The 26077-nt window shown below is 38.1% G+C and overlaps 1 protein-coding gene across 2 annotated transcripts in view; it reads left to right on the plus strand.

Annotated features, from left to right (window-relative positions):
• The window catches only part of PTCD2 (pentatricopeptide repeat domain 2), a 28305-nt gene extending 8390 nt beyond the window's left edge, over positions 1-19915 (plus strand). For both annotated transcript variants that reach the window (XM_045566109.1, XM_045566108.1), the window contains exons 5-10: positions 3185-3263; positions 3688-3779; positions 6005-6118; positions 9348-9422; positions 13764-13877; positions 19138-19915. In XM_045566109.1, the coding sequence (XP_045422065.1) occupies positions 3185-3263; positions 3688-3779; positions 6005-6118; positions 9348-9422; positions 13764-13877; positions 19138-19362 (699 nt within the window). In that variant the 3' untranslated portion in view covers positions 19363-19915. The remainder of the gene's footprint in view (positions 1-3184; positions 3264-3687; positions 3780-6004; positions 6119-9347; positions 9423-13763; positions 13878-19137) is intronic.
• The last annotated feature ends 6162 nt before the right edge of the window (positions 19916-26077 follow it).

Below are 26077 nucleotides of genomic sequence, written 5' to 3' on the forward strand. Positions count from 1 at the left end.
TGATCCTATTTTTTTCTAAAAAAGAAAAAATGTATACACATATTTATATTTTAGTATATATTAATATGTATTAAAATCTGGAAAGATACATACTAAACTACTTCTTACCTTTAGGGGGTAAAGTTGTAAAAAATTCTTGCTGTTTACTCTATACAGTTTTGTATTGTTTGACTATTTTTTAATAACCCCATGTTAATTTTATATAATGTCATGTTAATATTCTTTTAATTAAAAGAAAACATTCAAGTGCAGATGTCTTTATTATAGAATGTCTTTTTTTCCTTTGGGTAGATGCCTAGTAATGGGATTGCTGGATCAAATGGTATTTCTATTTTTAGCTCTTTGAGATAACTCCAAATTACTTTCCACAGGGGTTGTACAAATTTGCAGTCCTATCAGCAGTGTAAGAGTGTTCCAATCTCTCCACATCCATGCCAGCATTTGTTGTTTTGGGACTTTTTTATAAAGGCCATTCTCACTGGAGTTAGGTGATATCTCATTGTGGTTTTGATTTGCATTTCCCTAATGATGAGAGATGTTGAGCACTTTTTTATATGTTTGCTGGCCATTATTCTGCCTTCTTTTGAAAAATTTCTATTCATGTCCTTTGCCCATTTATTGATGGGGTTGTTTGATTTTTTTCTTGTTAATTTTCTTAAGTTCTATATAGATTCTTGTCATCAGCCCTTTATCGAATATGTAGAATACAAATATTTTCTCCCATTCTGTAGGTTGTCTGTTTGCTCTTGTGATAGTTTCCTTGGCTGTGCAGAAGCTTTTTAATTTGATCAGGTCCCATTTATTTATTTTTGTTGCTGTTGTGATTGCTTTGGAGGCGGGGGGACTTCTTCATAAATTCTTTGCCTGTGCTGATGTCTGTAAGAGTTTTCCCAACATTTTCTTCTAGAGTTCTTAAGGTTTCATGCCTTAGGTTTAAGTCTGGTATCCATTGTGAGTTGAGTTGATTTTTGTGAGAGGTGAGAGGTGGGGATCCAGTTTCAATCACAGGAATGGAAAAATAAGCACCACATGTACTCACCATCAAATTGGTACTAACTGATCAGCACTAAGGTGCACACAGGGTAGTAATATTCATTGGGTGCCAGTCAGGTGAGAGAGGGATGGTGGGGGTGGGTAAACTCACAACTGATGGATGTGGGGCACACTGTATGGGGGAAGGGCACGCTTATAGCCCTGGCTTGAGTGAGGCAAATGCATTATATGTAGCCAAAATGTTTGTATCCCCATAATATTCTGAAATTAAAAAAAATAAAATAAAAAAGAATAAAATGAACTAGAAAAAAAACACAAAAGTTTCACTGTAATAAATCATAGCTATATGACGATAAAAACACAAAAATAAAAAATAAAATGAAAGTAAAGTTTTTTTAACCTACTTGTAGATGAAGAATTTATGTATAAGTTAGTTTTCTGGAGTAGAATGAACTGAATTATAGTAAGTGACATATGGCCTAATTCTGCTTCTATGCGAACTTGTGTCCCCTGCTCACAGCCCTTTAGCACTGCCAATATGGTAGCCACTAGTCGCATGTACTTACCAAGCCCTTGGACCACAGCTAGTTCAAATTTACATGTGCTGTAAGTGTAAAATATATGATGGATTTCAAATACTTCATATAAAAAGGAAAATGTAAATTATCTTCATCATTTTTTATATGGGTTACATGTTGAAATTACATTGCAGATATAGGGGGTTAAATAAATTTAATCTATTTCTTTTTATTTTTCTTTATGAGGCTACTTGAAAATTTAGGATCACATACGTAGCTCACACTGGTGGTTTGAAATACCTTTCCATTGGACAAGGCTGCTCTGGTGGCTTTCCATAACACTTAGAGGAAAAGTCAGACCCCTGACTGTGACCTAGAGGGTCCTTTGTGCCATCTCCTCTCCTCCCACTCTCCCCTTGCTCACTTCCCTCTGGGCCTGCTTGTTCCTCAGCCATGCTGAGCCCACGGCCTCTTGCTGGAATACGTTGCACCCTCATCCTTGAGGCTCCCTCCCCAACCTCATGAGGTCTCCTCTCAGAGAGCCTCCCTGACCACCTTCCATCTGTATTTTCTGTCACTTTGTCCTGCTCCCTTGATCTTCATAGCCCTTATGGATACTTGAAATTATATGTTTATTTTTTTCACATGTTTTATTCACTTGTTCATTGTCTGTCTCCCACACCAGAATTTAGGCTCCACTGGATTATAAACCCCACTAGAGCTTGGAGCAGGATGTATGTCTTACTTATCATTTCTTTATTCTCAGCACCTAGAACAGGGTCTGTGTGGTAGGTGCTCAAGAAAGAAAACAAAACTTGAGCAAAGCACATTTAAAATACATTTGAATGTCACATGCCTCATTATCATGGCTCTCAAATCTTTGAGAAGATGTTGGGGAGGTGTTGGTCAAGGATACAAAATTTCAGTTAGAAGGAGTAAGTTGAAGAGATCTATTGTACAACATGGTGACTTTAGTTAACAATGTATTTGTATTCTTTAGAATTGCCAAGAGAGTAGGTTTAAAGTGTTCTCACTACAAAAAAATAAATATGTGAAGTAATGCATATGTTAATTAGCTTGGCCTAGCCATTCCATAGTGTATACATATCTCAAAACAACAGACAAATGATAAATATATACAATTTCTATTTGTCAGTTAAAATAAATAAATACATATAAGTTGGAAAAAAATGTTGAGAACCACTGTTTAAGTGAATTATTTCAAAAAGTGAGTAATCAATTCAGTATTATCTGTTTGCCAAAAGACCTCCTGCCTTAGTCCTCAAGTATATTTATAGCTGCCATTTCGTGTTAATAGCTGACATCCAGGTTCAAGGACCACCCTGCCAGTGTTAATAGGCTCACTTCTTTTCTCCTAAGCACAGCAGAGCCATGTTTTGTAAAGACGTACTTACAAAACCCGAGCTCTCTCGCTGCACCTCTTGCTGCTTGTTCAGTGTGCCCATTCCCAAAGGTAAGACAGCCAAGAGAGTGGGCCGCATTTTGACTTTTTTCAGAAATAAATCCTTGGTATATTAAATTTATTAGAGAATTTAGAAGAACAAATGAATAAAGTATGCAGAAAAATAAGACCTGGATAGGTAAGATAACAGTATAAATATATCCTTAATAGTTTTAAATTTTAACCAACCTGTATTATTTTTCTTCATTAGCGTTTACGAGGTTTCTTCTCAGACTCCACATCATTCAATATTTTGATGGATATGTTATTTATCAAGGGTAAATATGAAAGTAAGTACTGCAATTTATGTTTGCTGTAAAATTCTGTTGTCTTTTCTGTAGTAATTAGGGGGAAAAATAGACCATGCAAAAATGATCCTTATATTCCTGATGAGTGGCTGAATTGTGGAGAACTCATTCTTGAAGTTTGAAAACATTGCATTGCATGTCGTGCCTTAAACTAACCATCCCAGATTTTACTTATGCTAAAATTATAGCAGGTGTTAAAATATTAGTTCTTCCTGAATGCCCTGATAATTTATTTTAACATTTAGGTAATTGCTAAATGACTTTGAGAAGTAGCTTTTATTGTGCTGAAATACACTTTTTAGTAAATGGTGCTGAACAGATTAGCACTTCAGCAGCCAAAAGTAGAGGAACTCTGACCTTGCTAAAATGCATTTAATACTGCTGGTCCGCTCCGCATTTTTGACAGGTGCTTCAGAAGTATTGATAGAGATGAAAAACCAAGCTGTGAAGTTCAGCAAAGATACCTATGTCCTTGCTTTTGCAATTTGCTACAAACTGGTAAGACTATTTCCCCTTAACTTTTACAGCCTTATGAGTAGTGTTTGAGAGAGGATTTATTTATTTATTTTTCTCTCTACAAATAAAATTCAGTTCCTCTGAAGTCTTTTTTCCATCTGGTGCAAATATTTTAATTTAAAATGTATTCATTTTTAGAAGGCTCAAGTTAGCCTTATCAGACAGTTTTATTATGGGAAAAGCAATTTTTTCATTTTTCACCCTTCTCTGGCGATCGTGTGGATAGTGAGAACAAGAGGCAGTATGTTGGGTTTGAGCTGTGCCTTAGAGTCATCTTGTATGCTGCACTCTGCCAGGCCCATCTTCCCTGTTGCCCTCTTCTATGGAAAACGTCCCATCCCTCAGTAGTAAACTCAAGGACTACTTTGTCCTCATCGGTAAAGATTTTGTAATCAACAAAGCTAGAAGTGATGTTTATTTCCTCCAAATATCCCTCAATTGTGCTCTGTTTGTATCACCTACCTGGTACTTCTAACACAGCCTGCTGTTGTACTTAGTAGACTCAGGATCCATTTTCCTCACTTTAACGTGAGCTCCTTGAAGCTTCTTTGTATCCCAGCACCTAACACAGTGCTTACTACCCTATAGGTCTTTAATAAATATATGTGACTTTAAAATGAACTCTTTGAGGACAGAGACCATAACTTATAAGTCCTTATATCATTACTGCACCAGGATTGTTTCTTGCACATAGAAACTTTTTCTTCAATACTTATTGAGTGAATGAATAATAACTGAAATAGTGAAATGACCAAGGTTCAATGTATTACTATAGCCTGACTTTGGAAACTATACTGAAAACAAGGAACACCAAGCAAGGTAGAAGAGAATGGGCTATGAAAAACTTTCCTAAAGAATGTAGCAATACCAATTTTCCAAAATAAGAAGGGCAGCTGGGTTGCAGTGGAAAGAAAATCAACTGGGAATTGAGAAACTTGGAGTCTAGTCTCAACTTTAGTATTTTTAATAACTGACTTCGATAGCTATGAACTGATCACTTATCTCATTTATAAAATGAGAGAGTTGGATTAGGGGTCAGCAAACTTTTTCTATAAAAGGCGAGATAGTAAATATTTTAGGCTTTGGGGGCCACATACAGTCTCTGCCACATATGGTCTCTGACACATATTCTTCTTTGTTTTTACAAGCCTTTAAAAATGTAAAAACCATTCTTAACTATAGGCTGGATTTGGCCTCAGAGCCATAGTTTGCTAACCATTGGATTAGATAATCCTCTCCAATCATACCGTTTTATGATTCTGAGAAACAGAAGGCCAACAAAACACACAACACTAGAGCATCAATTATTCAGCATTGTGATTCCCAGTTTTCTTGTCAATTTAAGGATGGCTCCCTGAGTGTACACTGAAGAGGAGAGAATTTAATTCTACAATTTAGGAAGAGCCAGAGGACTTTTCCTCCCCTGTGTTGTGTCCAAGAATAACTTGTTTCACTCAGTGGAGATGAGTTGAAAAATTAAGCTGGCTAGCCAGTACCGATTCCAAGTCAGTTCTGGGAGCTGTCGTCTATGATCAAATTCAGATTTCATTTTGAGAATTTGAGTTGTGACTCATGTCATGAAAGGTAGACATAGGTGCACAGCTGATGCTGCTCTCATAAAGCTAATCCACCTACAACGTGCACAGAGGAAGAGGACTTAGTTTTACCATTGTTGTCCTTGCTGGTTTTTGTATCACTCACATTCTTGGATTTTTTTTTTAAGGTTTCTGTTTTCATGGGATTCTTTTATAATTTATGTTCAAATTAGTGTTCATGTTTTTAAATATTTGACTTACGTGGATATTTTCAGATTGGAAATCCCCCCAGGAAAAGTTTCCTAGTGTGGTTGGGCTTTGCTCTGCTATTTAATACAGTAACAGGCTGACTCTTTATACTTTGAGTTATGGGGCCTGTGTCTAGCCTGCTCAGATACAAAGAGCCATGTATGTTTGCTGGTGAAAACTGCCCCAAGTCAGAACATTGACAAAGAGCTTTAAAAAGAAAGTTAATTTAGATTTGAGCTACTAACATATCAATAACCTATTCTGTTTGTAAATAGTATCTATGTGGAGCTTAATCTTTTAAGTGGCTTGAGATATGCTCTGGGAAATTCTTAGAAAAGGAAATCTGAAATATTGTGCACTGTTAGTCCTTTTATTAAACTTAAAGGTTCATGACATTTATTGAGCAATTCTGTTTCCTCACAGAATAGCCCTGAATCTTTCAAAATCTGTACCACATTAAGAGAAGAAGCCCTAATCAAAGGAGAACTTCTCACCAGAAGAGCATCCTGTTTCGCTGTGGCATTAGCTCTGAATCAGGTAAGGCTTTGGGGTGCACCTAAGTAAATTGGGAGTAGGCAGGCCTTTACTAATTTCATTAGTTCTTGCTTTTGTTTTCCCCCTCCCAGCAGTATGGTAAATAAAAAGTTACCATGAAGAAACCAATGCCTTTGTTGCCATGGCAACCTATATTTATACCCATACTTGCAAAGAATGTTTTTGTTTACATTTGAGGACCTAACATACATTTCTTTTTAGAAGGAATTGGCTGAGATCCTGTAGAGACTCAGGGAGGGAAGCTGCACCCTCAGAGAAATTTCTCAAGTAATTAAAATGAACATTGCAGATGATCAGCTTACTTTGTAATATTCTCAAAAAGCAGTTTAATTTAATGCTCTCCAAAGCTGAATTCACCTCGGATGAATGAGGACCCTGGGGCCAGCCCATTGTAGAAGTGGGATTCAGCATGTATTTCGTTAGACCCAACTACTGTTATTTGGGTGAGGGTTTAGGGATCATTTAGCCTCCCCACGCTCTGCACAGATGGAGGCAGCTGAGGCCCCGAGAGAAGAGGGGACCTCCTTGAGGTCTCACCTCGGTGAAGGACAGAGTTACACCTAGAACTCCCCCTTTCATCAAAGATCCTCTCCTCTGAGATGTCCTATTCCAAGGCCTGAAAAATATGAAATACTTTACACATTTGCTATGTAGTAAAAGGAAAATTTATTACAGAAAAATATTAATAGTAACCAAGCCAGGTTATTTACCTGCCTGGTAAAATGTAGCTGGAGAGCTCTTGTTTATCATTAATTAGAAATCAAAATATGAGGGTTATCCATTACCATTTATTGCTGGGAAAAGTCATTGAAGGACAAAGACTTAAGAGGATAGACACTTACCAGGCTTCCACTGGGCCATGATCATTTCTTTAACTTTCTAAGCTTCCCTCTCTGTCCAGGGAATTTGTTTTGTCCACTTACTCTGTCATGAGCTGAGTGAGATGAATTAAAGTCTCTTCTAAGGCATATGTTTCTATTTCTTTTTAAGCTCCTAGAGTTTTTCCTTCATTCCTGTGTAAGTTATACTGTCTGGTGCATAGATATATCATCATTGTTATATCATCATTCTGAATCTCTTACTTTAGCATTACAAAGTGCCTTTCTTGGTCATGTTTAATGCTTTTACTCTGGGGTCACCTTTATCTAATGTTAATATCTCCACTCCTGTTTTTTTTTTTCTGTTTGTCCCTTTGTTTTGATCAGGTTTGTATTTGCCTGATATACAGCTTTTCCTATCCTTTATTTTTGCAATCTTTCTGAATTGTTTTGTTTTAGGTGTATCTCATACACTGCATAAATTTCAAGTTTGCTTTATATTAATAATATACTGCTAGTCTTTCTTTTACTGTAACCCATTTACATTAATATGACATATTTGATCTTAGGTCTCATTTTAATTAATGCTTTCTATTTTTATCATTTTTCACCTATCTTATGCCATGTGGTTATTTTCTGTATTTTCTATGGTTTGTATTTTTGCTCTAGTGGATACTTTAAAACCATAATGTTAATTTAATTTTCTTAATTCCCTAATTCTTTTGACAATACCTATTAATTCCCTAATACAAGTAATGGTAAAATTAGCATATTTCCTGTTTCCCCTCTTATTTTCCTCCTCCTCCACCCAGTTTTAGTTGGTATGTTTTCATAATGTTCACTTTTCTCTTAAATATACTTGATTTGTCAGCTTTAAGTGGTATTTTTTGACCCACAGGTAATAAAGATAAGCAAATGAGAGTACCTTCTCTGTCTCTTACTTCTTTCTCCCTTCTCTTTCTAAGTTTTATTAGTACTGTCATCTCTTCATTGTCCTGGTGTATAACATTAACACTGTTCTGTAACCATATTCCCCACATTAGTCCTATATACAAGGTCTAGTTAAATAGGTTTATTGTTTACTGCTAGTAGTTTTTCTGTTGTTTTCCAGTCTTCTCTTTGCTGGATAACATGTGTCTTCTAGTGAATTCTTTATAGAAACAATATCCCCTGAGTTCTCGATATTTAAAATTATTTTATTTGCCTGTTGTTTTTGTACTTGAATTACAGCTAGGCCAGATTTAAATTTTTGAGGTGACACTTGTTTTCTTGAGGTTTTTTAGGCACTACTCTTCTGCCTTCGAGTATGGAATGTTGCTGTGGAGAAATCTGGGACCTGCCAGATTTTTTTCCACTTCTGATTGATGTGGTCTTGTTCATTTTTCTCATTTATGTCCTGTATGTTTGTGGAAACATTTTTCTAATTGGGTTTCTTCATCTGCCATTTATTTTCTTATTTTGTTTTACTGCCTTTTTTTTCCTCCTTTTAAAAAATATTATCTTTATGGAGGTTGTGCAGTGGTTCTTTTTTGATTACTCACCATTGAAAGAGGTAAGTTTCTCTTAGACCAGCCATTTGTAGAAGATTCACGTGGGGTGAAGGGGACACCAGAGCCCTGTTCTAGACTAACAGGATTTTCCTTTATATAACCCAGAGTGTTGTCTGTAAGTATGCACAGGCTCTGTTTCTTCCTAGTCAATGGCAATAGGCATTGAAGTAGTTTTCAGTGAACAGTCTCTGCTACTGCTGTAGGGTCACACTGCTTCCTGTGAATGTGGCTTATCTTTGGAAATCCTTGGTAGCCTCACCTCTGCCATCACAGGATCCAGGGAGGTTCTCCTTACTAGTCCTACACTCTAGTCCCCTCATTGTAAATAGGAATTTAGGTTTTGTCCTGCAGGTTGTGCCCTCACCCTTGAGAAATATGCCTTTGTGGGCTCTTTCTGAGGTACACAGCAGTGTCCCCCTCTGACTGCTTTCTGCTGAGCCTGCCCAGGCTCCATCTGCAGTGTTTCTGGCAGTGCTTTCACCTCTGCTGTGGCGTGAGGATTCTGTGCTCTAATTAACACGTGTCAAAGATGGGGTTTGCATCTTTGCTTCTCATTCCTATGTTTTTAAAGCTGATTCCAATGAGAGAAGGGAAAATGCCAACTTTATGCCTCTCCCTTAAAAACTAGACTCAGGCAGGTTGTTAAAACATTCAATAATGTATCACTGGATAAGCATTTTATGGAATGTTTATTTTTGATTACCCAAAAAACTTTTTTTCTTTGTGGACTTCAAAACCCTAGGGCCCCATGAATGGGAATATTCTGCCTTCTCTAAATGATCTGTATGATAGCAGAGTAATGTTTACATAGTTTGGGGTATGACTTGTTTTTCTCCGTTCTAGAACCAGCTGGCAAAAGCTATGTCCATTTTTTCTCAAATCATGAATCCAGACAGCATAGCCTGCACTAATTTAAATGTAAGTGACTTCTTTATGGTTTAAGGTAAGACTTGAAATGTAATAAAATGATATCTAAGTATATTGGCAGTGTACAATGACTTGATCCCCCAGGGTCTTCATTTCATTCAATTGAACAGTCATTTATGGAGCTCCTCTCTGTGAAAACTACCATATAGCCCCTGTGAGAGAAGAGTCAACACAGCCATTGCTTCCAGAAGTTTATAAATGGTTCTGAAAGCAGATATGCTCAGAGATAAGACAGGGCTAAATGCTGAAGTGTGGGACATGGCTAAGAAGGCTGTAGATGTGGAGAGAAGGAGGGAATGGAGACAGACTCTCCGGTCCCTTTACTGGGCCTTGAGAGAAACCTGCGTGCTAACTGCATCCCATCCGTGGTACCTAACTCATGGCATCATTGTGATTGATGAGCTAATATACCTAGGGTCCATAAAATAGTGCCTTGACACGTGGTAAGCATTCGATAAATGTTAGCTATTTTCATTTTTAGTATGTTGCTGGTCTACTGTGGCCCACTGGGCCCTTCAATTATTAGAGCACATTTTTAAAAAATGACTTAATGGGCCTTAGCTTCTCTGAGGCTGAGTCATCTACTTGGAATCCTTAAAGGGAATTTGTTAATTATTAAGAAACGGAAACCTGACAGATAGGCTGAGTAGAGAGTGTTCACTCAGTATTAGCAAAAATAAATGAAGGCTTTTTATCTGATCTACTTTAAAAATTAATGCCTTATGCTATAATCTTTTGCAGCTGCCAATTGAAATTTGAACTTACTTAATTTTCTTCCTCAGGTTTTTTTTTTTTTAATCTAAGTTGCTGCTTCTGCCAATATGACCCAGAGGGCCTGGTTTCCTATTTTCCCAGCTAATACTTAATACATACATACTACATCAATTTAGCAGATCTCATCAAAACACATACATGTTGACACTGCCCTTTCAGTCTGAATTTAAACCCCTCAATCTGAAAAAACCCTTAGCCCCTTTTTAGCAATGATGCTCAAAAACAAAGGATTAATTTCCACTTCCAGATATGTCTGAAAGTAGCAGAGACCAACACAGGTAACTTTCCACTGATTCTGTTTGAATTCTAATCACTTCTCTAGAAACCTGGCAAGTCTTCAAATGGAGACCCATTTTGGAATTGAATTTACCTTGCAAGAGAATTAACAAGTGGTTTTGCTGCTTTTGTCATTTGTTAACACAGGTGAATGTTTCAGGGCTCCATTCTCCTACCCACTAAAGTCACCCTAAAGTTCTAGCTTATGCAGGGATGTCTCCTAGGCAGCACAGGTAGGAAGGGAGACAGGACTCATTTCTCATAAATCCCTGTGTGGCAGCATTTTACCCATATGTGTAAATAAAGTATTACATTTGGTTGGGAGCAATATAGACTCCAAGAAAACAAGAGCCTATACAAATGAGAGGCTTTACTTTTCTTCCATCTGAAAAAGTCAGAGGTGGTCGGTGCAGGTCTCAGGTGGCATTCCATGATGTCATCAGGAGCCTGGCCTCTGTCTGTGTTTCTACTCCACTATCCTAAGCATGTGACTTCCATCCATTACATCTCTGGTCCAGCAAGAAGTAGAAAAATGGGAGAGGACAAAAAAGTTGTTCCCTTTTAAAGATGCTTTCCCAAATGTGTCATCCAACAACTTGTACCTTATGTGTTATTGGCCAGAATTTAATCCCATGACCACACCTAATTGCAAAGAATCCCGAGAAATACAGTCTTTGAGGTCCATATGTGACAGCATCAATTAAAGTTAGGGAGTTCTGTTATCAAAACTGAAGGGGAGAATGGATATTGGTTAGAAAACTAGCAGCCTCCACCGCACTATGATATTCTACTTCAAATATAGCAAATTTAAAAAGAAAATAAAAGAAGCAAGAAATGGAAATTTTTGCATGCTCAGGGTTTCTGTTCCATTTTTTGGCCAAAGGTATCTAGTAACTTGTCATTTCCTGAGGCCTCAGAAAATCACAGGAGCAGGAAGTGTGTGTTCTTTAAATAGTTTTTCTTACCGAAATTTCTCCTGTTCCTTGCTAGTTCAATTTCCCTAATCTTTTGTTTGAAATCTATAAGATTAAAGCAATGTGCTGTGCCCTGCTTTAATTTTCTTTAATTGCACCCTGAAACAAGCCCCTAGCTTTAAACTTCCTCTTTGCCTTTCATCAGTAACTGCCTTATGTGTATTGCCCTTCATCAGTGTATTTTAAGGTAGCGAACCTTATTCTTGAAATCCCTACTGAATCAGAGATAGTTCCCGGAGGCAGGAAGAGAGGTCGGAAAAACTTATAAAAAAACATTGAAATCTTCCAGGAGCACATCATTTCTAGCATAGGGATCTAAGTGGTTTATCTTTGTAAATTGCTAGGGGGCCCACACTCCCCTTCTTGTTCATTATTATTGACAGGTGATTGGGTGCCCAGCAGTGGAGACATAGCATTCAGAAACAAGGTAGACTTGTCCTTGCCTTTGAGAGGACAGACCACTGCCAACCAAATTGTGATTGGTTTTTATTAACAGGGGTGTTAAGAACTGTGAAGGGTTGGAGATTTTATCCCATTTCAAGCTAATGAGTTAACCTGCCCCAGTTTCATGGATGCTAGTGGAGTACACTAGACACCAAGAAATGAAGGACAATTAAGCATAGCAGTAGCAGTAGCCAGAGTGTTAGCATCTTTGCATCAGTTTCCTGAGCCCTCGTTCTCTCAGGGTGACATGAAAAGCTCTAAATGCCTCTTGCACACACAGGAGGTTGCATTTTAAGAGAGGAACCGTGAGGTTAGGGAACCCAAATCTCTTATAATGGGCAGTAAGCATGCCTGCCCTTTGCTCTGGGTGAGACTGTGTCTGCTGGTTATATAAGCATCCTTGAAAAGGTAATCTGAAATAAAGGCAGTCAGTGTTTCTGCTGTCAAGATATGCAGAAGTTCAAGAGACCCATGGAGAGTTGTCTCCCACAAAGGATATACTTACGATTTTCCTGTGCTTTAGAACACTGGGTTTAGATCAGGTTCTTTATATTTAGTCTGTGTGGGATAGTTTCATTCTGTTTTTCAGGACCAAAGATAATCCCTCATCCTGATAAACTACTCAGCAAACATAAAATGTTTCAGAATAGACTCGTGAGAGAACATAGGTGGTTCAGTATGAAAAATGAAAATCTTTTCCAGAAAAACTATCTTTTGTAAGGATCAAGAGCCTTAAAAATGTTTACGTGCTTTGGCTTAGCAATTCATTTCTGGGAATCAAGTCTAAGACATTACCAGTTTTTAAAAAATATGTATATACATATTGATCAATATAATAAAACATGATATATTTCCATGATGAATTGCTATGCATTTGTTAAAAATGAGGTTTTCTTTTTTTCTAATATTAGTGCTATGAGGAAATAAATGTTCATTGTATAATTGACAAAAAGCAGCATCAAATTTTGGGGAAAAACTAATATATTTGGAAGATAATACATCAAGTTATAAAAAGTGGTTAACATTGGTTGGTGAATTCTCAGTTGTTCCCATTTTCATAATTCTCATTTTCTTTAAACCTTTTTCTACTTTTCACATTGTCCTAGTGAATATCGGTAATTAGGGGAAAAAATTGTTATTTTGTTCTTGTGTTAATTGTACCTATCTGGTGGAAGGTAGGTGGTAGTGTCATTTTGAAAGCACAGTACAACACCATGTTTTGAAAGTTCCTTAATAGATACAGTGTAAATAGGAGTGCCTTATTAAGACTTCAACCAACTTCCACTCTATGCCGGAAGTAACCTATGTGCCTGCAGTTTCCTAACAGCAACCTATTTGCCGCTAGCCAATCTTATGAGATTGTTGGATTATCATATTTTATGAATCTAGAGGATATAAGAAAGGAGAAACTAATATTTTTGTTTATTGAGTATCTCCTGTATGCTGGTGTTTCATTTAATGTTCACAGTAACCCAAAATGGGAGATCTAAATGTATTTTCCCCATTTTACAAATGAGGGCATTGAAAGTCGGATTAGGTATCTGGCCCAGAGTCACAAAGCTGGTACTTGCCATTGTCTGGATTTCATCCCAAATATCCAAACACCAAAATCCATGCTCTCTCTAGTGTTACCCTTAAGCAAGTTTTGAAGTTGTGGTATTTTGACTAACTGTTGGAAAGCAAGTTTTGGCTGATAAGCATACATTTAAAGCACTTTTTTTGAACTTGTACAAGCAAATAAATTGGGAAAGAGCATCAAAGCAGGGTAGGTGTCTATAAATGCAGGTTTATCTAACCAGGTACATTTCTCAACATTGAGATATTGGCTCAGTCTTATTTTTGCTTGTTTCTTTTTTATATACAGATTATAATCCATATCCAGTCAAATATGTTGGAAACTCCCATAGAGATACTAACGAATGCTGTAGAAGGAAACGTATCAAGATTTGTGAAAAGATATATGTTCTCAGAGGAAGTGGTAAGTGTGCAAGTACTACAGAAAACATTTAAAAATGAAAGGACACTCTTTAAAATGCCCGTTTAATTTCCTAATTCCATAGCTTACCTCCTTAAAGAGATTGTCAAATATGGCAGCCTCTCTTTTGTTCCTATTTTAAGACTTCATGGGTAAATGCAAAGATTTTTTTCTTCCAATAGAATATATCCTCTGAAATTCTAGGAAATATTTTTCCTTTTACATTATTCTTTTCCCCACACTGTATTCATGGGCCCTGGCTCTCTTTTTCTTCTGGATGACAATTTTACACCTTTTTCCTTTTCCCTCAAGCTGTGAATACCTTCTCCCCACTTCTCACTCTCAGTTGGTGACCTTGCTTCCTGTTTCATGGAGAAATTAGAAGTAATCAGAAGAGAAGGTCTGCCACATTGACAGCCTCCGGTGCCTTGCCCTGTATACCCACAGTGACTGTAGGTGCACCTCATCAAGGTCCCATCCCCTCTGACCCACTGCAGGGCGTCAGTCCAGAAGTTGTTTCCCTCTTTAGAGCATCATCAGTATCCCCTTCCCTGTGGATCATTCTCATCAGCAAACAATAGGGTACCCTATCTCTCATCTTTAAAAAAAGAAACTTCCCTACAAATAAAAAGACATACCATGAATTTAGATAGGAAGACTCCACCTCATAAAAAGTCAGTTCTTCCCAAGTTAATGCGATAATGTGATATGATCCCAATAAAAGTACCACTTTGTTTTTTCTGTAGTTAAAGGTTAGTTGAAAGAACAAACAAGCAAGAAGAGCCAGGAAAACCCTTTGAAAGAAGAGCGATAAGAGGTGCTAGGCCTAGCAGATAGTAGAGCATGGTAAATCTTCTATAATTCAGACTAGCTTAGTGCATGAATAGGGCAGCTACTGAGACAGAAGAGAAGGTCCAGATATAGACCCAATTACATATGCAAATTTAGTATAAGTTAAGGCCAGTATCTCAAATCAATCATAATGCATAGACTTCTCAAAGAAGTGGTGCCAGGATAAGTAGATAGCAAATGGAAAACATAAAATTTTATACGTTCTTACACCACAAACCAGGATAAATTCCAAAAATTCCAAATGCATGAGATATTTAAATTAAAAAAAAATTTAAAAACTATACAAGTAGTAGATATAAACATTAAACTGAATAAAGAAGACATAAACTCTATTCTTTTATATTGTGGGAGTAGAAAAACTTTTATCTCTCAGTCAAAATCCAAATCAATAAAAGAAAAGACTGATAAATTTGACTACATAAAAAATTTTAAAACTTTTTTTTTGGCATGGCAAAAACACCATAAACAAGTTTGAAAGGTAAGTAACAAGTTGGAAGAAAATACTTTGATACAGCCCCTGTGGAGAGGCACTTGGCCATATCTAGAAAAATTATAAATGAATTGACCCTTTGACTCAGATTTCTCACTTCTTGGAATATATTTTAAAGATATACTGGAAGGCTGGGCACGGTGTCTCATGCCTATAATCCTAGCACTCTGGGAGGCCAAGGCGGGAGGATTGTTTGAGGTCAGGGGTTCGAAACCAGCCTGAGCAAGAGTGAGACCCAGTCTCTACTAAAAATACAAAAAGTTAGACCCTGTCTCTACTAAAAATAGAAAAATTAGCTGAGCGTGGTGGCACATGCCTGTAGTCCCAGCTACTCAGTAGGCTGAGACAGGAGGATCACTTGAGCCCAGAAGTTTGGGGTTGCTGTGAGCTAGGCTGACACCAGGGCACTCTAGCCTGGGCAACAGAGCAAAACTCTGTCTCAAAATAAGTAAATAAATAATAAAAAATAAAGATACACTGGCAAAAATAAAGAAGTTATATGTATAAGTCTATTTGTTGCAGGCCAATTTGTAATAGCAAAAGATTGGGAAAAAAACAGATTTCCATCAGCAGAGGACTAGTTGAAAAATTAGGGTGTGACCATACAAAGGACTGCTATGCATCTAAAAAGAAGTGAGGAATAGCTACAGCATACGCTGCTGTGGACCACTATACCAGATAGGTATGGATCACTTAAATATGTTGCTAAGTGAAAAAAGCAAAATGCAAATCAGCGTATGGTATACTTTAAGAAGGGGGAAATACACACACACACACACACACACACACACACACACACACACACACAAACACACACATTTTTAGATTTTTGAAAAACATAACATGGAAAAACTAAAACATAATCAAAACAGTTATTTTGCTTTCTTTTTCAGATAGTTTGTTGTTAGTGTACAGAAAAGCTACTGATTTTTGTATGTTCATTTTCTAACCTGCAACTTTACCGAATTTGTTTATCAGTTCTAATGTTTTTTGGTGGGGTCTTTAGGGACCACAGTTAATAATAATGTATATTTCAAAAATGCCAAAGGAATAGATTTTTAATGTCTCACCACAAATAAATGATAAGTTGGTAGGGGCTGGATATGTTGATTAGCTTGATTGAATCTTTCTACGTTGTGTATGTGAATCAAAACATCACATTGTACTCTGTAAATATACACAATTATTAATATTTGTCAATTAAATTTTAAAAATTTAATTTAAAAAATTTAAGAAAACAGTTATGAAAGTGAGGGATAGAAACATGACTTCTCCGAATGGACCTTAGGAACCATGGAAATGCATTGCAAAATTATAAAACAAAATTAATTAAAAATGAAGAGAAAAGGCAATTCCTAAAAATTGAAAGCAAAATGAAACAAATGAACCCATGTATCACATTGATGGCTTAAGTACACAAAGAGGAATTACTGTAGGATATTTGAAATATCGTAATTTGTACATCTCCTGTAGCATATAACTTAAGGTGAAATAAAGAACTGTAAAGAAACTGTAAACTATTGACAGTGATCATATTGTTAATACTGGTATTGTCATTTTGACTAACTAAGTGGCCTGTTGGTTGGTCCTCCCTTCCTCCCTCGTTTTCTCCCTCCTTCCTCTTCCTCTTCTAGTTTGGTCCAGGATGACAGCTGAGATGGCAGGATTGGCACTAGAGCGCAGTGGCTGCTTCCCCCTGCCACACTGTCGCCTTCCTAGCCCTGTCCCATTTCCTCATGTCCACCCAAAGGCTTCTTCCTGCTGATAAAAGGGAGCTTGTCAGGAAAATGACTAACTGGATATGATTAATGTAAGGCTTCTTTCTATTTGAGGTCTCAGCTCTGTGTAGGTTATTACCCACCCAAACCCTTTTGGAGTAAGTTTACAAAAGCAGGGAACTGGAAGTATGAACAGATTTTAAAGTGCACAGTTGTGTGTGTGTGCACGCGTGATCATGTGAAATGCCGATACAACTTTAATTTGTTCAACAGCATTGATGTTAATCTTTCTTTAGACCTGATCCGTCTATATGTTGTCACCCATTTATATGACTAAAGTGTCCAAACAAGCCCCACATGGAAAAATACTGATAATAAGACTCTTTTACTTAGAAAATGAACCCTCTAGTTCAGTGTATTCTCCCAGGTTATTGTGAAACCACTTAGGGAACTGCTTGATGAGAAATGGATTGATTCATATAACTCCAGTAGCTTTTGAGCTAGTTCTAAAAATGTGTCTGTGAGATTGTGTGTGGTGTCTTATGTTGTAAGAGTCTGTATTTTACAAATGCTATATTGAGTGTTTATACCAACAGTTATTAAAAATGTGTTGTGTGGAGATAAGACTATAAACTGTCATAGGTGCTATTATACCACCAGAGGAGTATTGAAAATAATTGTTGATTTTCTGCAATTCTGCTACACTTTCCTGGGTGCTATTATACTACCAGAGGACTATTGAAAAGAATTGTTAATTTTCTGCAGTAATGTTACTGAAACTGCTCAAATGTTAGCTGTTTCTTTGTTGATTTCTTTTCTTAAACTAAATTAACAACAAATATGGTACAGTCCTTTTCTGCTTAAATGGTAGAATGGTTCTAATGATGCCATTTAATATTTCTGTAGTTATATAACAGAACTGATACAGTTTTTAGATCAGAGTTACTGCCAGCTTGCCATGCTTGCTTTTGCTTCTTTTGCAAGCCATATGCTGCACATTAAATCACTTCACCTTGAACATGAGGATTTAACAGGCTTTTCTTTTTTAAGAACATTAAGAAATGCTTAATCTGCTTGTCTGAAGGTTTGGTTGGGAGCCATTGTTTGAAGGGAAGATGTGCAGGTATCAAATATTAATAGTATTATATATTTAGAAGATAACCAAAGGATTTGTTAGGAAGCTTGATCCCAATTAAGTTTCATCAAGACATGTTAAGTTGTATCCTTAGTAAGGATTGAACTAAGTAAAATGATTTTTTTCAGAAAGTAGCTTCACATTCTAATTTCGAGCTCACCCATTTTGGTAGAATTAAATGCCATTCAGATACTTGTGACTCTACCATGTATACCTCTGGTGTAGACCTCTCCTCCACAAGCCAGACCTTTATATCCGACAGCCTTCTCGGCACAACCACTTGGATGTTTCACAGCTATCTCAATCCTGTCCAGAACAGAACTCTTGATTTTCCCCTCTGAATCTGGTCCTCCCTGCCTTCCCCATCTCAGTAAATGACACCAGCCACCATCCAGTTACTAAGGCCCAAATGGAGAAAATAACTTTGACTCCTCCCTTTCCTTCACCCTATCAACAATAAATCCTGTTCGTTAAACCTCCAAAATATACCTCACGTACATCTACTTCTCCATCTTTTCTACACATTCTCCTATCTAAACCACCGTCCTTTCTCATCTGGGCTATGATGGGAGCCTCCAGAATAGTCTCCACATTTCTGTACCCTCCAATTCATCATCTAGACAAGGTTTTAAACCTAAGTCAGATTGTGTTCCACTTGACCCTTGGATGGCTTTTTTAGAGTAAATTTCAAAAAACTTACCATGGGTTATATAGAAAGCCCTGAGTAATTCGGCCCTCCTGCTCCAGCTCTCTAATCCTTACATTGCAAAAAGTTGATGCCATTGGTATTTGACCTCCTTTCCATGTTGTGTGTCATTGTATATTGTGTGTCATTTGAGCCCCCTTTTATAAGATATAAGGTGTGATTTGCAAGCGCTAATTCTGAATTGCGTTGGTAGCTTGTGGAGTCTCTTACAGTCGGTGATGCCTCCATGGGCCCCAGTACCCTGGTTTTCACTCCTTTAGGTGTATACTATACATTTTTACCCATGTCTGTCTCTTAGAGTATGGAAAGCACAAGGAAGAAATCTTGCAGAGACATAATGATCTGCTTTTACTTCTTTCCAGCTGGCCAAAGTGAGGGAAAAAGTGAAGGATGTGCCTGCCCTTGTGACCAAATTTGATGAGATCTATGGGAAACTGCACATCACTGGCCAAGTCTCCACTTACACTTTGGATGCCATGCTCTGCCACACCCCCAGGGACAAGAAATCCCACATGTTGCCGTTGAACAAGAAGACAGTCAGCCAGCGGACCTTGCAGCCACTCAGCAAGTCCCTGCTGGCCGAGTAACCCTGGTTTTAATCCACCTGTGTATCTGAGAGGCCCACTTCTAGTGAGTTACTGGCTTCCCTAAGAAACTAGGCATCATACTTCAGTGGACACAATGCTAATCCTTGGTCTTCTCCCTAAATTCCTGAGTTCAGAGCGGTGGCATGCTGATCTGAGAAGTTATCATGTTGTGCCACTGTGAAGGTCTAGGTGCAAGCACAGAAACCTCAGCTCCTTTAGAAAGGCGGTATCTTCTGTGTACACTGCTCAGGACCCTTGAAGGAACATGGTCACTATCTCCAGTCCAGAGTGGACTCCACTCCACCAGAGTGGAACCCATAAGCACCATCAGGAATGAATTTCACTACACATGTAGTCGACTCTGATTTTCAAGGGAATAGTTACTCGCAAATTATATCCTTACTGAATTCAGGAGATTCAAAACCATATTCTACCATGTTAGAAAATAGCCCAGGATTTTCTCACTGCCTTGCCATCAAATGTTTCTTTTCTTTTCTTTCTTTTTTTTAAGACAGGGTCTCACTGTGTCACCCAAGCTAGAGTGCCATGGCATCATCATAGCTCCCTGCCACCTCAAACTCCTGGGCTCAAGTAATCCTCCCACCTCAGCCTCCTGAATTGCTGGGACTATAGGTGCATGTCACCATGCCCGGTTAATTTTTTTATTTTTTGTAGAGACAGGGTCTCACTATGTTGCCCAGGTTCGTCTCAAACTCCTGGCTTTAAGTGATCCTCTACCTTAGCCTCCCAAAGTGCTGAGATTATAGGTGTGAGCCACTACTCCCAGCCCACCATCATGTAGTTCAGTGACCCAAAACAAGATACTTGAGCCTTCATTTTTTCCATCTGCAAAATAATAGTGCCTATGTGTATTTACATATAGATTTGAAATTTTTATTCAGGGTTCAGTAGGGTCAAATTTTCTGCAAAATAAGAGAAATAAAAAGGTTCCTGAGCAAACTTCTTGGGAGTGTGGTTGTTTTTTCTCAGCAGCACAGACAAAATCAAAATTTAGCTTTCAGAGCTGATAAGCAAGCCAAATTTAAATGATTACCACTTTGGTCATGCGCAAACCCTGTACTTTTCAAAGTAAGTGCCAATAAAAACTGTATAATATTTAGTTTCCTACATGGGTCATGAATATATGGTTCTATAGTTTATCTGGTTAATGATCTTTTGTTTCTCTTGGTTGCCTTATTTTTTGTTGCAAAAATAAATGTGAGAACAGGTCAAAGCTTCTTCACACTTATGGTTTGACATATAGCATCTGGTGAATTTTATCATATTTGTTCACCAAGGTGCAGAAGATACACAGCTACCGCACCTCAGTTGTGCGTTTTGTTTCTGGAGGCCCAGAGGGATGTTCACATCTCAGCAGCTGTCTGCCAAGACTGCCGCAGACTCCACTGCTGCTTCCAAAACTAAGGCTGTTCACTTTATTGTTATCCTGAGGCAGGGATTGTTTAGAGAATCAGAAATTTTAGACTAGGAGGAGTCTTCTGAGTCTGCTAGTTAACTCCTTCATCTGTCAGGTTGAGGAAGTGACTTGTCCAAATTGACATCACTAATTTACAGTGGAGCTGAGGTTAAAATGCAGATTCCTAGTCTAGTCTCCTTCCCACTACACCACAGTCTGCCTCCTCAGAGAGGAAAAGGAGAATCTTTAAGATAGAATACTAAGGGCTCCCACCACTTACCATGGCAGGGGCTCGCCTCTGTGTCCTCATTTGGTAAATGGGGGTTACGGTACCCACCCCACAGGCTTGGTGTGAGGATGAGATGACATGGTGAATGTGAAGCAAGCAGACTGCCTGGCACATAGTAAGTGCTGTATGTTTGCATCTAGTTAAGGAAGTTACATGAACAAGGGCATTCTTCCTCCTGCTCAGGAATATCGAAAGAATTGCTTTTGCTTGTGCTCTGCGAAACATTAGCCCCATTTAAAGAAACAAATTCTATGCTTTTATAGTACCTTAATTGCTTCTCTATGTGTCTGGTGTTTTGGAAACACACACAGCAAAAAGGTGTTTGGATTTCTCTACCTTTAGTCTTAGGGAACAATAAAGCACACTTCCTTTCCCCTGACTTATTGGCTTACTGAAATGACCATAATGCCCTGGGTGAATGTGGCTTTGGTTGTTAGCCAACACCATTCATTAGCAAAATTTAAGAAAACAAATTTTGTGAGCAATAAATAGCAACAACCTTCCCAATCCCTGCTGAGCATCAGGTGGCAAAAAGGACCATGCTACCTGTTCCCAGAAGCCTTAGTACAGAGGTAACTAATGCATATAATGTTCACCACAAAAAAATAGATGATTCAAAAATCTTTTTAAAAAATCAAAAAGTGTTCAATATACGTTATGGTGGGCATTTGATTCTTTAAAATTTGGTAATTCCTTTGAAAAAATGGTGTTTCTTTGCAATTGGTAATTTGCTAAAGCTTCTACTTATTCTGTTAAAGAGTATTTGATGGGGCAGAACATCTTATTCCTCAACTCTGTTATGTGCCTTTGTAGATTATTTTTACTTACTGTAGATGTCTATTGCTCCAAAATCCCCAAATCAGGAATAATAAATAAATTTCTATTATTTATAAGCTGTCCAGTTCTTGAGATTTTGTTATAGCAACCTAAAGGGACTAAGTCCCAAATCCTCCACATTTAGATGTGACTCCAAGTTTTTTTCAGCCCATTATGTATCCTTTTCTCCTCCCACCTAAAATGCCCTCACTCTTCATCCATTCTGTTCTGCCCACTTCTCGGGGTCCAAGTCATGTGTCACCTTTCCCATGAGGTATTCTCAAGCTGTTTAACCCATGTAGATTCTCCATACATTCACCAAACTTACACTGAGCGTCTGCAAAAGACAAGGCACTGTGAACAATGGCAAGAGCTATGATCGGTAACATTTGATACTCATAAGAAACTGGTGAACCAAATCATTGTAAAATTGATCCCAAGGACATGATTTAGAAAAGTAAAAATGTAATGATATTTTTTAAAAGGAAGTGGATTAGCTGTATTGTACAGAAAATGAATCAAGGACTAAATGGTGCTGGGAAAATTGGATGCCACGTGCAGCAGAATGAGGCAGGACCCATATCTCTTGCCATATACAAAAAGGAATTCAAGATGGATTAAAGACTTAAATGTATGGCATGAAATTATAAAAATTCGAGAAGAAAATGTAGGAAAAACTCTTCTAGACATAGGCCTAGGCAAAAAATTTATGACTAAGATCCCAAACACAAATATAGCAGCAACAAAAATAAATAAATGAGATTTAATTAAATTAAAAGCTTTTACACAGCAAAGGAAATAATCAACAGATTAAATGGGCAACTTACAGAATGAGAGAAAATATTCACAAACCATACATCTGACAAAGGATTAATAGCCAGAATCTACAAAGAATTCAAACAAAATAGCAAGAAAAAACTAACAACCCCATCAAAAAGTGGGCAAAAGACATGAACAGGACTTTTTCAAAAGAAGACAGACAAATGACCAACAAACATATGGAAAAATGTTCAACATCACTAATCATCAGGGAAATGCAAATTAAAAAAACGATGAGATACCCACCTTACCCCTGTCAGAATGGCCATTATTAAAAAGTCAAAAAACAACAGATATTGGTGTGGACGTGGTGAAAAAGGCACACTTATACACTGCTGGTGGGACTGCAGACTAGTGCAACCTGAATGGAAAACAGTACGGAGATTCCTCAAAAAGCTAAAAGTAGACCTACCATTTGATCTAGTAATCCCACTACTGGGTATCTACCTGAAGGAAAAGAAATCATTTTATCAAAGATATGGAATCAATCCATCAATTCAGGCATGGATAAAATGTGTGTGTGTGTGTATACACATATGTATATATTTGTGTATATATATCATGGAGTACTACTCAGCCATAAAACGGAATGAAATAATATCATTTGCAGCAACTTGGATGGAACTGGAGACCATTATCCTAAGTGTAGTATTTCAGGAATAGAAAAACAAGCACCGCATGTTCTCACTAATAAGTGGGAGCTAAACAATGGGTACACACGGGCGCAAAAAGACATAAAGGACATTGAGAACTAAAAAGGGGAGAGGGTAGAAGGGGAGTGGGGGATAAAAACTTACCTATCAGGTAAATGAACACTGTCCTGGTAACATGCACGCTGAAAGCCCTGACTTCAGCGTTATACAGTGTATCCATGGAACAAAAACATTTGTACCCCCTTAATATCTTGAAATTTAAAAAAATAAGAGAAAAAGTGACTCAAGGAATTAAATTGCCTTAAATGGCATTAGCTCTAAAAGTATCTTCTCAACAAAAATTGATGGATATCGGTGTAATTCTAATTGAAATATTTTTTATTCATTAACATGGAGTCAAGGGTTTTTTTAAATGCCCTCTGTTCCCGTGAAGCATACGTTCTACACAAGGAGCAGACATTGAAATGATAACTGGGCAAATGACCAGATGATTGCAATTGGGATAAGTGCCAGGTTAATACTCCTACCCTGTGGCATACAAGTGGCCACACACACACACACACACACACACACACACACATATAATAAGAGGAAGACCTTTTCTGGTCTTTTGTACTACCAATTTATGTCACTCATTTTAACAAAGTACGCTGCCTGTGTTGTTACAGAACTTTTTCTCCTTAAGTATATTCTCAAACGAAGAACAAAATATTCTACATTTGTTTTATATGACCCCAAAGTACCTATGTAGCATATAATACATGTAATGGGGCCTTAATATTTTTTAAAGAGTAAATTAATTAATTAATGGCAGATTTTAGTTAATATGTATAGTCTGCCACAATATTCTTTAGATACTTCATACCTTTCTCAAAAACCGGTTGCTATTTCCATCCCAGTTTTGCATGACAGAGCCAAGACGCAGAGAGGTGGGATGACCGCCTGGGCAGGGGTCCTGGGCCAACTAGTGCATCCGTATACTGGACCAGAGCCCCGCTAGGTGCAGTTTTGCATCCATGGGGTTTTCTTCCAGCCGTCCCAGGCACTCGGCTAATCTGAGAAGGAAGTGACTTGGGGGGAAGGGGTTGAAGGGGTGGGCACAGGGTTCTGGATGAAAATTTCCAACTGCTAATGAACGAGAATCAAAACACTGCTGCCTCCCCTCTGCCTGCCTTGCCCAGCTGACCTTCTTTCAAGGGCTGTAAGCTCCAAGGGCCTCACAGGCAGCAAAGGGAAAGAAAAGAACCGCATGCTTGCCTGCTAATCATTGCCCTGCAGCTGAAACACTCCAAATCTGGCTGCTTCAGGAGATGAGAGGAAGGCTTCATTGAATCAGGCTGTGAGAGGATGGAGAAACAGAGGCCTCCGAGTCAGCCTGCAAAGCCTCATGGTCTGTGAGCTGCAGGCCTGCCTGGAAATGCATCGTGGGATTAGAGTGATGCTTGATAAATCCCTCATCTTCCCTGATTCCTTTTTGCTGCCCCAAGTCAGGCCAAGCTGCTCACCCAGAAGCAGAGTCACCCTTTCTCTTAATCCCCCAAATCTCCCTCCCTCCCAGACAGCAAGATCATTCTGTTACAACTGACAGCATAAAGGAAGGTGTAAGCCCTGCAAGGTGACTGCCTTGAATCCACAAATGCTAGTTGCATTCCTGGCAACTACAAAGCAGAAGCCGCTGCTGTATCCTGCTGCATCTCGGGAGGGCACAGTTATGCAGCCATGAAGGTTTAAGAGGATTAAGCTGACCTTCAGTTTTATCGCTAGAAATTATGGGGTTGATGTCAGGTAGGGTGAGGAGAATGTTCTGGTTGTAGGTGGTAGCAGGATGGTTGCATGCATCATGAGACCTTTGGGCGAAAAAAGTTTGCCTCTCTGTATACAACTATAGAAATCAGAGGAAATGTCATTTCCTTTAGATTAGCATGATTGATTAGCATTGGTGCTCAGGTGATAGGGAATTCATGCTCGGGTTAATAAAATTTAAAAATTATAGAAAAAAATGGGTAACATATAATAAGGCTTACCCTTTGTCAGGCCCTGTGCAAAGCACTTTGTATACATTATCTTATTTAATCCCAGGAAAACTCCATAAGGTACTATTACCCCATTTCACAGATGAAGAAAGTGAAGCTCAGAGAGGTTTAGTTACTTGCCCTTGGATACACTAGGGAGTGGGAGAGTACAGTATTTGAACTCACGCAGTCTGATGCCCGAGGTCATGTTTTTAACTCCATCTCTGTATTGCCTGCCCAAATGGTAGCCGTGTGTGTGTGTGTGTGTGTGTGTGTGTGTGTGTGTGTGTGTGTGTTCTTGTGTGTTCTCAATAATCCCTGGCCAACTTCATGCTTTGCTCAATCACTAGTATATGTTAAATAGCTGAAGAACTTAGAGTAGACAGTAGAGGGCGCCCAGATTCACTAATTTTGAAAGGTGCTTGTTTTCAAATTCAGAGAGAACAGAGATCCACATAGGAGGCTAGACGGGAAAGGTAGTCATAGATAGACTTTGGGGGAAATACACGGACAATATAGAATATTGCACTCAGGTTAAGAATTATTCAGTGTTGAAAGGATGCTTTTATAAGAGAGAAAACAGTAATGTCAATCCTTGGCAGAAAGTATACCAGTGCAAGTATAATGCAATGTGTGCATGCAACACACACACACACACACACACACACACACACACACTAGCTGTTTCATGAGAAAACATCCAATTTAA

Source organism: Lemur catta, chromosome 12 (assembly GCF_020740605.2).
Source record: "Lemur catta isolate mLemCat1 chromosome 12, mLemCat1.pri, whole genome shotgun sequence".
Classification (NCBI taxonomy): Eukaryota; Metazoa; Chordata; class Mammalia; order Primates; family Lemuridae; genus Lemur; species Lemur catta.